This window comes from Schistocerca serialis, chromosome 4 (genome assembly GCF_023864345.2).
Source record: "Schistocerca serialis cubense isolate TAMUIC-IGC-003099 chromosome 4, iqSchSeri2.2, whole genome shotgun sequence".
NCBI classification, from domain to species: Eukaryota; Metazoa; Arthropoda; class Insecta; order Orthoptera; family Acrididae; genus Schistocerca; species Schistocerca serialis.
Genome location: NC_064641.1, coordinates 749,580,224 through 749,596,547, shown reverse-complemented (window position 1 = coordinate 749,596,547; position 16,324 = coordinate 749,580,224). Strand labels below are relative to the sequence as shown.

General features: G+C 43.8%; 1 protein-coding gene across 1 annotated transcript in view; it reads right to left on the bottom strand.

Moving 5' to 3' along the window:
* Window positions 1-16,324, bottom strand: part of LOC126474741 (proton channel OtopLc-like) — a 133,245-nt gene that overhangs the window by 76,832 nt on the left and 40,089 nt on the right. Inside the window, exon 7 of the mRNA XM_050102217.1 lies at window positions 12,295-12,455. Within this exon, the coding sequence (XP_049958174.1) occupies window positions 12,295-12,455 (161 nt within the window). The remainder of the gene's footprint in view (window positions 1-12,294; window positions 12,456-16,324) is intronic.

The window sequence follows — 16,324 nt, the reverse complement described above, 5'->3', positions numbered from 1 at the left end:
TTTTTCCCTCATAACTGTCAATGAGGAAAGCCACGGATGCTTTATTAAGACATCCAGTTAAAGGAAAGACTGTATGAGAACGGCAGGAATACTGACATGATGGGATGCTACTACCTTTGGCCGCTTCATGGAGATGGATTAGAGGCAATTTATCAAAGAAGAAGATATATCAGATGTTTTATGGAGACGAGAGAGATGCATACTGCATTTGAGACTGCATTTTATACTGATTACCAACAAATAGTGTAATCTTAGAAACTGAAGCTTCCAAATACAGTTTTGCATGGCAAAATATACTGGGTATTTGCAGATCTTCAGGGAAAAAAAGCAATACTGGAAGTCAGTGTTTTTATGGAGAAAATAATGGTCTTTCAAACAGTCGCTAACGCAAGTATGGATCAAGCCTTCCTTTTGAGACACAAGAGTTTAAAGGTCATTTATCTTTCTAAGCAATGTTTTTTTCGGCCTACTTTAGTCCAATATATCTCAAAACCATAGCCCTGCAGGTTTCACAAAAAGTAGCACTAGGACGACAAGGTCACAACATGAGAGCTTCCTATACCAGCTGCGTGAAGCGATGAACCTAGTTAAACTTGGTGAAAATTTTCTCATAACAAAATATTTAGAAGAAATTGTCACTTGGAGCAAAAATTGTGAATTTAATAAGAGAAAACCCATACACCGAGGTGACAAAGTCATTAAGAATGTTCTGAAAATCTAATCATTTGCATATCACAGCGTGTTCTTCCTGTCGGTTAAATTTCGCGTCTGTAGCACGTCATCGTCGTGGTGTAGCAATTTTAGTGGCCAGTAGTGTATAAGTGGAAACTGATATGGGATGTTGCACCGTTCCCCTTTGTAACGGCTTGAACTCTGCTGTGGACATTTTATATGAGATGTCTGAATGTCAGCGAAGGAATGGTAGCCCATTATTTCTCAAGAGATGAAACCAGAGAAGGTAGTGAACTTGTACACTGGGTCTGGAACCAAGTCGACGTCCTAGCTCACCCCATAGGATTAAGGTCGGCGCTCTGGCAGGCCAGTCCATTTTACGAATGTTATTGTCCATAAATTTTTGCCCCACAGATGCTGCTTTATGGCAGGGAGCATTATCGCACTGATACATACAATCATAATGTTCAAAGAATTTCCCATTTTTTCATAATACACAATGCTGTTCAATGTGATCATATTCTTCCACATACAGCGTTTTCTTAAACACAATAAGGGGAGCACGTCCATAGCACGAGAAACATCACCATTCTGTAACAACACATTATCTGTACTACACTGTTGGCATTACTCATGATGCCAGCAGCGTTCTCCAGCCATTCGCCAAACCCAAACCCCTCCACTGCATTGCCTAGAGTGTGCTTCATCACTCTTTTCCAGTCATCCACTGATTAGTTATGTTGCCCTTTACACTGTCAAAAGCGTCCTTCAGCACTGACTGTAGAAATCGGGGGCTTTGAGGAGCTGCTCGGCTATTGAATCACATTCCTTTTAACTCCTTACACACAGTCATTCTGCTAGCTACACAGCTGGTAGCACTTTGTAACTCACGAGTGATTCCTTTCGCTTACTTCATGCTGTTTCTTTGCGTCCACCGTCTGCAATACTCGACGGTTCCTGACCGTCAGTACACGACGGCTGTCTGGTCTTGGTTCAGCTGGGGCTGTATCTTCTCGTTTGTAGTTCACTATCATATCACCAACTGTCGACTGGGCAAATTTATAAGATGTGAAATGTTCCTCATCTATTTCTTATTCAGGTGACATCCAGCGACTTGTCCACGTTCGAACTTACTGAGCTCTCCTGATCGATTCATTTTGCTGTTACTGCTCCTTTACTGACAACTCAGTAAAGTGCCCAAATGTGGAATAATTTTTATATCAACTTAATTTATTGTGCTTATGTCTGATACGTATAAAAGTGGTAACTGACAGAACAATATCTTATTCAAAACAAACAGTAATGTTAATTGCAATAAATTATATTTTAGAAATGTTCACTTGTTCTGCACTGGACGCATAGTGGTCCTAATGTGAAATACTGTAAACCACACATGAGGAAATTTAATATCGACTAATTTAAGTTAACAGATGTTCGAAGTTTGTGAACATTATAACCTGTAAACGCATTAAATCAATACTCTGTTTGGATTTTATCGTCAATTGTCACATTAAGAAAATCACATTTGAGGAATACCAGTTAACTTTTTGAGTAGTTTACCAGTTTTTTTCACATGATTCCCACACCTGAACTACTTTTTTGGCTTCATTGTGATACAGAAAGGCGACTGAACGTTAATAAGGAGAGAACGGTACTGCTTTCTCTGCCGAGATGTCGCTGTGGTAGCAGCTGCACTTTTCCAACGCATCTCACCATCGTACAGACTCAACACATCGATATTTCAGGTTAGGCAAGTATTCCACGTTAGGGCAGCTTACCCTGATAGCCACGTCCTTTATGCTGGTTGGCCTGCCTTTAGTGTCATCTACTCGTCAATTCTGCAACTCACAGTGGTGGCCGGATCCTTTTGATCAGATATTGTAAGAGCCGTCAGCAAAGTACTGCAGTGAAATGTCACAGTCAATAATTGGGGAAGAGACCTAAATCTCTCTCTCTCGCCCCTCCCCTCCCTCCCCAAAATACCCCCCTACCACTGCCCACTGACTGCACAACTATACTCTGTGTTTGTGAAAGACACACTCTCCAGAGTACTGGAAACTATTGCACTTCATCGTTGTGCACGTGTGTGGTTCCAAAATGACGGAGCCCTAGTTCATTTTGCGTAGTTTGCTTGTGAACACCTGAGTCACATGTTCCCTTAAAAGCAGGTCCTATTTAGTGCTCATCTAATTCACATGATACAACTCTCTGGCCCAATTCGTGTCTTCTAGTGAAAACACGTGGAACGTTTTGTATACTAGGCACCTATGAAGAATGTAGAGTATCCCCTGGCAAGAAGTTTCTCTACGTGTCGCTTTAATCTAGCAAAGAGTAGGGAATCGGCCGGCCGATGTGGCCGAGCGCTTCTGGGCGCTTTAGTCTGGAACCGCGTGATCGCTACGGTCGCAGGTTCGAGTCTTGGATGAGTGTGATGTCCTTAGGATAGTTAGGTTTAAGTGGTTCTACGTTCTAGGCGGCTGATGACCTCAGATGTAAAGTCCCATAGTGCTCAGAGCCATTTGAACCATTTGAATGGGGAATCCTCTTTGAGCAATTATTGTGAATACAGAATCTAATGCGAATTGTTCTGATAAATACAATTATTACAAAAATATGTTCACTTCGATTATTTTCATCAACAGACATTTTGAAATTTCCCACCATAGCTTATACGACTCAGGACCACTGTTCCACATATCAGATTCTACATTTCCCTTTCTCTACAATCCCTGCGAGTTTGTGTCATCTTCTCGGAAATACTCTGCGTACAAGTAAGTAACACAGTACACTGAAAGACCTCGAACTGTAGCATTGAAATCTAGCACAGATTTGAAACAATATGCCTCAAGCAAGCCTTTCAACTTAGATCTGCAGATATGAGATACACCACTCATTCGTTTTCAGTTTTGCTTGAAGACTAAGCTATGCACCTCGGAGAATAGTGTACACATCATTTTACTGTGGTTGAGAAAACGTTATCCAAGAGTGTCTTTGGAGAATACATGGTCTTGCTGTAGTACGTGTGGCTATAGATCATGACGAAATGAGAGCACGCAAAGAGCACAACGTTTATTGTTGCAGTGCCCGTGAGAGTAAAGATTATTCTTATAGTGTCATTTCATGTCAAGTGATCTAATATTAGAGATGGTCTTCACTTGACTATCTCAGATCTTCCTCAAATTATTTGTGCAGTTTCTAAACGGGCTTAATATGTCTCACAATTTGTGATTCACAAATTTCAGTACTCCGTGTACAGGAACCCCGTACATGATGCACAACAGTATGTCGTTCGGACGTCACAAGTCTTTTGTCTAAAGCTGAAGTGATTTGTTTCATTTACTAATTGTGGCAAAGCTGAAGTAGTTGGTGAGATATCTGAACGATGTGCGTCGTGCGCATTCAACACTGAGGAGACAAAAGTCATTGGATAGCGGGAAGCACCTATGCAGGTTGTGTACCCAAGGTTTAAACGGACAGTGCATTGACGGAGTTGTCATTTGTATTCAGGTGATTCATGTGAAATGTTTCCGATGTGATTATGGCCGCACAACGGCAATTAACAAACTTTGAACGTGCAATGATAGTTGGAGCTAGACTCATGGGACATTACATTGCGGAAATCGTTTGCGAATTCAATATTCACAGATTCACAAAGACTGTGCCACGAATACCTATTTTCGGTATTACCTCTCACCACGAACAAGGCAGTAGCCGATGGCCTTCACTTAACGACTGAGAAAAGTGGCGTTTGCGTAGAGTAGTCAGTGCTAACAGACAAACAGTCCTGTGTGAAATAACCGCAGATATCGATGGGGCACGTATGACGAACGTACCCGTTAGGAATGTGCGACAAAATTTGACGTTAATGGGCTGTGGCAGCAGACGGTCGACGCGAGTGCCTTTGCTAAAAGCACGACATCGCTTGCAGCGACTACTGGAAAAGCGCAGCCTGGTCAGATGAGTCCCGATTTCTGTTGGTATGAGCTGATAGCAGGTTCGAGTGTGGCACAGAGCCCACGAAGTTGCGACACAAGTTGTCAACAAGGCAGTGTGCAAGCTGGTGGTGGCTTCAAATAGTGTTTACATGGAATGGACTGTGTCCTGGTTATGTTCTGCTACTTTTAGGCCATTTTCAGCAATTCAAGGACTTCATGTTCCCAAACGACGGTGGAATCTTTATGGATGACAATTCACCATAGCACCGGACCACTATTGTTGGTGATTGGTTTGAAGATAAACCTGAACAATTCGGGCGAATGGTTGGGTCATCCAGATCGCCCGACATGACTCACATCGAGCATTTATGGGACATAATCGAGAGGTCAGTTCCTGTGTAAAATCCTGGACTGGCAACACTTTCGCAGTTATGGACAGCCATAGCGGCAGCATGGTTCAATATTTCTGCAGCAGACTGACAACGATTTGTTGAGTCCATACCACGTCACGTTGCTGCACTAAGCCGGGCAAAAGGAGGTCCGACACGATATTGGGAAGTACCCCACGACTTTGTCACCTCAGTAAATAGGTTTTATCTTATTACATTCACAATTTTTGCTCTAAGTGACACTAAAATCCTTCTAAATATTTTGCACGAGAAAATTTTCGCAAAGTTTAACTAGGTTCATCGCTTCACGCAGCTGGTATAGGAAGGTCTCGTGTTTGAGATCTTGTCGTCTAGTAATCAGTATAAAACGCAGACTCAAATGCGATATGCCTCTCTCTCTCGTCTCCTTAAAACATCTGATATTCAAGGCAATCGTAAAATGCGTTTTAGACAGGTACGTGCCGAGTAAAACTGTGAGGGACGGGAAAAACCCACCGTGGTACAACAACAAAGTTAGGAAACTACTGCGAAAGCAAAGAAAGCTCCACTCCAAGTTTAAACGCAGCCAAAACCTCTCAGACAAACAGAAGCTAAACGATGTCAAAGTTAGCGTAAGGAGGGCTATGCGTGAAGCGTTCATTGAATTCGAAAGTAAAATTCTATGTACCAACTTGACAGAAAATCCTAGGAAGTTCTGGTCTTACGTTAAATCAGTAAGTGGCTCGAAACAGCATATCCAGACACTACGGGATGATGATGGCATTGAAACAGAGGATGACACGCGTAAAGCTGAAATACTAAACACCTTTTTCCAAAACTGTTTCACAGAGGAAGACCGCACTGCAGTTCCTTCTCTAAATCCTCGCACAAACGAAAAAATGGCTGACATCGAAATAAGTGTCCAAGGAATAGAAAAGCAACTGGAATCACTCAATAGAGGAAAGTCCACTGGACTTGATGGGATACCAATTCGATTCTACACAGAGTACGCGAAAGAACTTGCCCCCCTTCTAACAGCCGTGTACCGCAAGTCTCTAGAGGAACGGAGGGTTCCAAATGATTGGAAAAGAGCACAGGTAGTCCCAGTCTTCAAGAAGGGTCGTCGAGCAGATGCGCAAAACTATAGACCTATATCTCTGACGTCGATCTCTTGTAGAATTTTAGAACATGTTTTTTGCTCGCGTATCATGTCATTTCTGGAAACCCAGAATCTACTATGTAGGAATCAACATGGATTCCGGAAACAGCGATCGTGTGAGACCCAACTCGCTTTATTTGTTCATGAGACCCAGAAAATATTAGATACAGGCTCCCAGGTAGATGCTATTTTTCTTGACTTCCGGAAGGCGTTCGATACAGTTTTGCACTGTCGCCTGATAAACAAAGTAAGAGCCTACGGAATATCAGACCAGCTGTGTGGCTGGATTGAAGAGTTTTTAGCAAACAGAACACAGCATGTTGTTATCAATGGAGAGACGTCTACAGACGTTAAAGTAACCTCTGGCGTGCCACAGGGGAGTGTTATGGGACCATTGCTTTTCACAATATATATAAATGACCTAGTAGATAGTGTCGGAAGTTCCATGCGGCTTTTCGCGGATGATGCTGTAGTATACAGAGAAGTTGCAGCATTAGAAAATTGTAGCGAAATGCAGGAAGATCTGCAGCGGATAGGCACTTGGTGCAGGGAGTGGCAACTGACCCTTAACATAGACAAATGTAATGTATTGCGAATACATAGAAAAAAGGATCCTTTATTGTATGATTATATGATAGCGGAACAAACACTGGTAGCAGTTACTTCTGTAAAATATCTGGGAGTATGCGTGCGGAACGATTTGAAGTGGAATGATCATATAAAATTAATTGTTGGTAAGGCGGGTACCAGGTTGAGATTCATTGGGAGAGTGCTTAGAAAATGTAGTCCATCAACAAAGGAGGTGGCTTACAAAACACTCGTTCGACCTATACTTGAGTATTGCTCATCAGTGTGGGATCCGTACCAGATCGGTCTGACGGAGGAGATAGAGAAGATCCAAAGAAGAGCTGCGCGTTTCGTCACAGGGTTATTTGGTAACCGTGATAGCGTTACGGAGATGTTTAATAAACTCAAGTGGTAGACTCTGCAAGAGAGGCGCTCTGCATCGCGGTGTAGCTTGCTCGCCAGGTTTCGAGAGGGTGCGTTTCTGGATGAGGTATCGAATATATTGCTTCCCCCTACTTATACCTCCCGAGGAGATCACGAATGTAAAATTAGAGAGATTAGAGCGCTCACGGAGGCTTTCAGACAGTCGTTCTTCCCGCGAACCATACGCGACTGGAACAGGAAAGGGAGGTAATGACCGTGGCACGTAAAGTGCCCTCCGCCACACACCGTTGGGTGGCTTGCGGAGTATCAATGTAGATGTAGATGTAGATATATCTTCTTCTCCGCTAAATTGCCTCTACACCATCTCCATGAAGCGGCCAAAGGTAGTAGCATCCCATCATATCAGTATTCCTGCGGCTCTCATACCGTCTTTCCTTTAACTATATCTCTTAATAAAGCACCCATGGATTTTCTCATTGACAACTCCTCAAATCTTGAGGGAAAAGTCAAAATGAATCTTGTGGCTCATCAAACTTTTGTAATCTCTTGAAGTTTTTTCCAGTATGTTGATTAAAACAGAAATGCAATGTGATTCTCACTTGTTGTTTAAGAACCTAGTAATAACCTCCTCGAACAATACTGAAGCCTCCACATAATTAACTGTTTTTATTCAAATGTGGAATTCAAGAAACACAACTTCTTTCAATATCGCCTCACATAGATGAAAAGCAAGTATCGCATTCTCTATCTTTAGGTAAGACATTCACAAACGGTTTGATTAAACGCAGCATCATGGCTGAAAGTAGTATCAGATTGTGATCGGAGGCTTTCCCGGCGTATGTGTTGCTTCCAGGGATCTCGGGTGTCCAGCCGTGCCAGCCGGGGTGGTCGAGCGGTTCTAGGTGCTTCACTCTGGAACGGAGCGACCGCTACGGTCGCAGGTTCGAATCCTGTCTCGGGCATGGATGTCTGTGATGTCCTTAGGTTAGTTAGGTTTAAGTAGTTCTAAGTTCTAGGGAACTGATGACCTCAGATGTTAAGTCCCATAGTGCTCAGAGCCGTTTGAACCATTTTTTGTCCAGCCGTCTGCGATCGTTGAAGTCCCACGATAATTCGGCGAATAACCTTTCCGCCATCATCAGGTGGTTCTAATGCAATCATCAGAACCACCTGATGATGGCGGAAAGGATATTCGCCGAAATGTCGTGGCACTTCAACGATCGCACCCGGCTGGACACCCGAGAGTCCTGGAAACAACTTCGGATTCAGGAAGCTTTTGTGCAAAACATTATTCTTTACGATTTTCAAAGATTTTCATGCAGTCCATTTTATTCTGAACCAATATTGATCTTCTGCTCCTTGTCCGAGTCACAATTAATATTATCCATTGAATCAAAATATGAATATACAGAATTGAAATCGCTAAAATTCAGTTGATATATATAGGATGTTAATTGAAAAAAATTAAAAGAAGAATGGTAGGTTCACAAAAATAGTGAAAGAGCGAGAAAGGGAAGAGGAAACGAAAACGACTTCAAGGGTTGAGAAGGTCTGTGATGTTACTGCAGTGATTAAAAAGCCCGAGTCTAATTTACAAAGACTTTGGCAGTTTGAGTGCACTTATCAGTATGACGTTTCATTCCGTCTGATCCACATGCATGAAGTAATTCGGTTGGGAAGGGTGTCATAAGGCCGTTATATCCTCTCGTCAGGTAAGCTGTCCCACAACTGTTGAAATTGGTCCTTGGTATCTTTGATGGAACAGAGATGACATCCTAACTGGTTCCACAGTTGTTCAATCTGGGACAGATCTGGTGATCTTGCTAGCGTGGAAATACCTCAATATCATGCGGACGATTCCTAGAGACATGTGCCATATCTGGAGGAGTATTATCCAGTTGAAACATAACTGCGCGTTATTGTAGCATGAGAGATAACATACACTATGTGATCACCTGGCTGAAAAGAACTGAAAAGTTCGTGGCGCTCTCCATCGGTAATGCTGGAATTCAGAATGGTGTTGGCCCACCCTTACTCTTGATGATAGCTTCTGCTCTCGCAGGCATATGTTTAATCGGGTGCTGGAAGGTTTCTTGGGGAATGGCAGCCTATTCTTCACGGAGTGCTGAACTTAGGAGAGGTATAGATGTCAGTCGGTGAGGCCTGGCACCAAATCGACGTTCCAAAACATCCCTAAGGTGTTCTATAACATTCGCGTCAGGACTCTGTGCAGTCCAGTCCATTACAGGGGTGTTATTTTCGTGTAAACACGCCACCAAAGGCCGTGCGTTATGAACAGGTGCTCGATCGTTTTGAAAGATGAAATCGCCATCACCGAATTGTCTTCAACACTGGGAAGCAAGAAGTGGCTTAAAACATCAATGTAGGCCTGTTATGTGATAGTGCCACGCAAAACAACAAGGGTTGCAAGCCCCCTCCATGAAAAACAAGACCACACCATAACACCGTCGTCTCCGAATTTTATTGTTGGCACAACACACGTTGGTAGATGATGTTCACCGGGTATTCGCCATATCCACACCCTGCCATCGGATCGTCACTTGTGTACCGTGATTCGTCACTCCACACACCGTTTTACCACTGTTCAATCGTACAGTGTTTACGCTCCTTACACCAAGCGAGGCGTCGTTTGGCATTTACCGGCGTGATGTGTGGTTTTATGAGCAGCGGCTCGACCATGAAATCCAAGTTTTCTCACCTTCCACCTAACTGCCATAGTACTTGCACTGGATGCTGATGCAGTCTGGAATTCCTGTGTGATGACCTGTATAGATGTCTGCCTATTACACATTACGACCAACTGTCGACGGTCTCTGTCAGCCAACAGACAAGGTCGGCCTGCATGCTTTTGTGCTGTACGTGTCCCTTCACGTGCCAGTGTGTGTTGAAGTTCCTTCAGCCACAACCATATGTGATGTGAAGTCGTACTCTGTCGCTTCCCACGCCTAGAGACTACGAGTAACACCGCTGGTCCTCACTAAAACATTGGATCAATAGGCCCTCTCCCTAGGTCGCCGTTGTACACTGCACATCCACGATTCATCGTTGAACGCGATGCAACGCTGTTCATCAACAACCATGCTTCCCGATCGCGTCAGCTTTTCAAACGCTGCCGTTTGTGTTGCGTTGTTAATGCTAGTCTACGCATGAGTCGGTAATTCCCTAGTCTGGCCGTTGCTAGTCTGGGAGCAGTAGTGCAGGATGACACACAATGCTACAGGGAATCAGTTACTTGTTCCTGGATAGCTCTCACAGGTGTGAAGGCGTTACGGTGTTCTTGGCGCATAATTCGATGATCCTCCCCTGTAATAGTCAGACATGGTCCATCAGAACCTCGGCGACTAGTGTACCTTCACTCATGTTCCCATGCAGTGGAAAATCGGGCCACTGTCTCATCCGGTTGCTCCACAAATGTGAATATTTCACATCTCGACCAGCCGGTCAAATGAAGACCTACAATGACGTCGCTTTCGAACTCAGTCAGGTACTGATAATGCTGTCTGATATGTGTGCGGGGCATCTCGTCTCCTTAACAGTGATCGTACTACATCTGACGCTGTTCACACCCTTTATATACCCTACAAAGCCGGGTAACTCCACTAAATACGAATAAAACTACTACGCTGTTGTGGTCGTTGTGGCTATCACAGAGAATTGCAAACCTAATGAAATTTGACTCTGTTTCCTCCTTCTCGCTTGGGTGGCTTTTTTATCGTCCAATGTGTTATGAGTCTTCACATGAAATACCACGTGAATAAATTGCATTTGTTAAACATTATTTCTTTGTTAGCTTGTGTTACTATTAGGTTGGTACGTAAGTTCGTAGCGTTTTTCCATAAGTTTAATAAACACAATAGACACATGGTACAAAGACTATAGTCATCAATAATATAATCTCCTTCACTATTTACAGCAGTTAGCCATTGCTGGCATAATTTTTCGATTCCGCGACTGTACACATCACGTGGTTTTGAACCAACACAGACGTCGAGCTACGTTCGGAGCGCATTTTCACCCAAAAAGGAAGCTCCTTCATGGTTGCTCGATAGAGAGTGCCAAACGTGAAAATCTTAGGGCGCAGCATCAGGTGAATAAGGTGGGTGCCGAATTACTTCCCAACCCAAATCCTGCATAGTGTTTTCTGTAAGTCTTGCAGAACTCGGGCGGGCATTCGATGGGGTGGCGTCACTTCATGCGGTCTTCCTGCTCGTTGTTCTTGGATTGCGTCTAAAAGACGACTCAGTTGTTGACAGCAAATGTCAGCGGTGGTGGTTACACCTAGAGGAAGCAATTCGAAGTACACCACACCGCTATAGTTCCACCAGATGCACAACATTATCTTTTGTGTATGCGCGCACGTCTTTTTAGGGGAGTTGCTGCTTTGTTTGGGGTCAATCATTTCTTTGTTTTCCTCATTTTAGCATTAAGACACGATTTCTCGTCACTGGTAACGATACAGGACAGGAGTTTTCAGTGTTGTTCACGATCCGACTCATAACGAGCAGCAGAGATGCATATATGGCCACCTCCTGATTTTTGTGATTTTGGATTAGTGCATACGGTACCCATACACACTATTTTTGAAGCTTCCCCGTTGCATGCAAAAGTTGAATGATGATGGAATGATCAGAGTGTTCATCACATTTTTCAGTTCTCGGGTACTCTGAGGTGGATCATTGTGGATTAATGTGTTTAAATGGACTTTATCAAACTTCAAAGGTCTTCCTGAAAGTGGAGAGTCACTAGTGTCAAAACGATGCTCCTTAAAGCGAGAAAACTACTGGCTTGCCGTAACCTGTCCAGTGGTATTATCCCCACAGACAGCGCAAATATTTCTGGCTGCGCCAGCTGCTGTCACCTCTCTAGTGAACACAGACAGAAGAATATGTCGGAGATGTCCGGATTTTTCCACTTGGTACTACATTTTCTATCGTCCACAGCTCCACTCACTCTCTCCAACTGACAAAATGACAATGTGTCACTGAAATTGCAACAGTGCATATAAATAAATGATTAGAATCGGTGAGTGTAACCACAGCAATCAGAATAGCAACATGAAAAATAAAAACGCTACGAATTTAGCACCAACTTAATGTAATTGACACTTCAATAAGTAGGAATAGTTATACGTTACAGAATTCGCACACTAAATAACATTACGTTACGCCAGCCGGCCGGGGCTACGCACCTTGCTGTTCATGAAGATGAACTGCATCTGCAGCAGAGTCAGCAGCATGCGCGCGGCTGGCGTCACGGCCTGCAGCACGTTGGCGCAGTCGGTGTCGTCGTTCAGCTCGAAGAACTGGCCGAACTCCAGCCCCGAGTACACCATGCTGCCGATGCCGAACGCTGCGGACAGGGGCAGCAGCTTATCAGTGTCTGCACGTCAGGTGCAGTCAGCACTGTGCTAAGGCAAACGCCCACCATAACAGTGGCAGAGCGGTAATAACGAATGAACACTACACTCTCACAAATGAGAATGCTATACTACTATATAAAGATAAGACGTAGTTTAACGTTCTTACCAGGAATCTCGAAATATACTTGACAGGTTTACATCAGATTTCTATATGATACTCTAATAAACTGTCGGACAGACACAGTCTACATACACTACTGGCCATTAAAATTGCTACACCAAGAAGAAATGGAGATAATAAACGGGTATTCATTGGACAAATATATTATACTAGAACTGGCATGTGATTACATTTTCACGCAATTTGGGTGCATACATCCTGAGAAATCAGTACCCAGAACAACCACCTCTGGCCGTAATAACGCCCTTGATACGCCTGGGCATTGAGTCAAACAGAGCTTGGGTGGCGTGTACAGGTACAGCAGCCAATGCAGCTTCAACACGATACCACAGTTCATCAAGAGTAGTGACTGGCGTATTGTGACGAGCCAGTTGCTCGGCCACCATAGACCAGGCGTTTTCAATTGGTGAGAGATCTGGAGAATGTGGTCGCCAGGGCAGCAGCAGTCGAACATGTTCTGTATCCAGAAAGGCCCGTACAGGACCTACAAAATGCGGTCGTGCATTATCCTGCGGAAATGTAGAGTTTCACAGGGATCAAATGTAGGGTAGAGCCACGGGTCGTAACACATCTGAAATGTAACGTCCACTGTTCAAAGTGCCGTCAATGCGAACAAGAGGTGACCGAGACGTGTAACCAGTGGCACCCCATACCATCACGCCGGATGATACATTAGTATGGCGATGACGAATACACGCTTCCAATGTGCGTTTACCGCGATGTCGCAAAACACGGATGCGACCATCATGATGCTGTAAACAGAACCTGGATTCATCCGAAAAAAATGACGTTTTGCCATTTGTGCACCCAGGTTCGTCGGTGAGTACACCATCGCAGTCGCTCCCGTCTGTAATGCAGCGTCAAGGGTATCCGAGCTGATAGGCCGTGCTGCTGCAAACGTCGTCGAACTGTTCGTGCACATGATTGTTGTCTTGCAACGTCCCCATCTGTTGACTCAGGGATCGATACGTGGCTGCACGATCCGTTACAGCCATGCGGATAAGATGCCTGTCATCTTGACTGCTAGTGATACGAGGCCGTTGCGATCCAGCACGGCGTTCCGTATTACCCCCCTGAACCCACCGATTCCATATTCTGCTAACAGTCATTGGATCTCGACCAACGCGAGCAGCAATGTCGCGATAAGATAAACCGCAATCGCGATAGGCTACAATCCGACCTTTATCAAAATCGGAAACGTGATGTTACGCATTTCTCCTCCTTACACGAGGCATCACAACCACGTTTCACCAGGCAACGCCGGTCAACTGCTGTTTGTATATGAGAAATCGGTTTGTAACTTTCCTGATGTCAGCACGTTGTAGGTGTCGCCACCAGCGCCAATCTTGTGCGAATGCTTTGAAAAGCTAATCATTTGCATATCACAGCATCTTCTCCCTGTCGGTTAAATTTCGCGTCTGTAGCACATCTGCGTGATGTAGCAATTTTAATGGCCAGTAGTGCATTTTTTTAATACCCATAGATGTCCAGGAAAATGTAGATACTCTTTTATAGTCAATGTTAATAGAACAAAATGAAATACTGTTACAGTTCTTACACAGGGGGAAATTTATTTTATGTTTTCCAAGTGTTACCCATTAGAAGCTAAACAACATCGATGGCGCCGAACTGTTGTGCGAACTACGGAGTGATAATCGCGCAGGGCGCCTCTATGGTTTCCCATGGCTCGTTCAGTGTAGCTGGCTACTGTTGATAAACTTCACTTCTCCAGCTCCCCTATAGATAGAAGAGACGAAAGGTCAGGAGACAGTGGTGGGTACTCAACTGCCCCTCTGCGACGTATCCATCGTCCAGGTAGATTTTTATTAAAGTAGGCTCTCACGTCTTTTTGGTAGTGAGGCGGAGCGCCATCGAGTTACAGGTAACATATTTCATTTCCAAAGATCTTTCGGATGGCAAGTAAAATCCATGTTTGCAGCATATGAAGATACACTTCGCAAGTCTACCTTGAAAGAAGAATGGGCCAATCAAACCGCGCGATGGTAGACCACACCACACATTAACACCCGGCAGATTAACATGATTGTCCACATTCACGTGACGATTTTCAGGAACACAGTACACACAGCTGTGGCGGTTTACACTACTGCTCAGTTTCAACAGTGCCTCGTCAGTCTAGATAATCACCCAGCAAACCGTTCATTCTCACGAAACATCCCTTCAAACTACTCGCGTTACTCTATCCTTGGATCCGGGTCGTCGTCGTTCATAGCGTGCAGCTTTGCAGCCTTCGTAGTACGCTTTATCGGCTTACCTCGCTCTCTGCTCCACAGATTTTTGAAGTCACCTAGTGAAATTTTGCATCACACCGACGCTGGAAGCCAGACCTACCTTACGCACATCCTGAATAGTACCGTTGACTTCAAACGTATCCGAAATTCGATAAATTGTTGTATGTGCTGGTGGCTGAGTTCTGTACACATTACACTATTGCCGTTGTACCTCCATCATGTTTTTGTACTTCCGGTACCACTTAAATAAGACCTAGCGTTGCTCAAACGACAGTCTTACTTCATTCATTGCTGCACTCTCATCTGCTGGAAAACGTACGTCAAGATCTGTTAAGAAAACAATGGACTACGCTACCGCACAAAATTGCAATGATATGTTACATAGTTCCAAAGATATTAACTATCAACGAGTGTCTACATTTTCCTGGACCCCTCTCTGTATCCTTTATAAATATATATTTAGAATCTCTACTATTATACTAAGATAAGTCAATGTTTAACGTTGTTAGCAAACATCTCGAAAAGTTCTTGACCGATCTGCTAAAGCTTCATTTACCTATGTTTCACCTTACCATCCTATGCCAGCCCTTTGCTCTATTTCCCTTTAAGAATAAGGAAAAGTTACACAGGTGCACTGAAAAACATTACTTCAATATTGACGCCATTTGCGGAATAATAATTATAGCTATTAAAAGTTGTTTATTTTTAGGTTGCTTGATATCTCCAAGTACATTTGGCAAGGGCAAACTATTAATGCTTACATTCCCCTGAGTGGCAGGTCAGATTCTGAAGGGTGGATCTGTGGACGCAAAACGGCTAGCCTATACTGACAGATGCAGTCCACTTATTGGTGCAGTTATGACCATGCAGCAAACATCAGATACTAAATTATGTGATTCGATTGGGGTAATACTCTTAGATGCAGAGAAAATAACAGCTATCACACTGGTGTGTGTACGTATTACGGCACCACACGTAAAAATATCTGCACTGATACTGTAAGTAGGCTGTTTAGGTTTTTATGTTGGTAACACCACGTAGCGCTCTGTATGAAAATCACTGACTGTGCTGTATGAAGTCCGTGGCTGGGTGGCATTGTTGGAATTTGCTATTGTAGTGTTGGGCAGTTGGCTGTTAACAGCGCGTAGCGTTGCGCAGTTGGAGGTGAGCCGCCAGCAGTCTTGGATGTGGGGAGAGAGATGGCGGAGTTTTGAGAGCGGATGATCTGGACGTGTGTCCATCAGAGACAGTACATTTGCAAGACTGGATGTCATGAACTGATATATATATATATATATTATGACTTTTGAACACTATTCAGGTAAATACATTGTTTGTTCTCTATCAAAATCTTTCATTTGCTAACTATGCCTATCAGTAGTTAGTGCCTTCAGTAGTTAGAATCTTTTATTTAGCTGGCAGTATT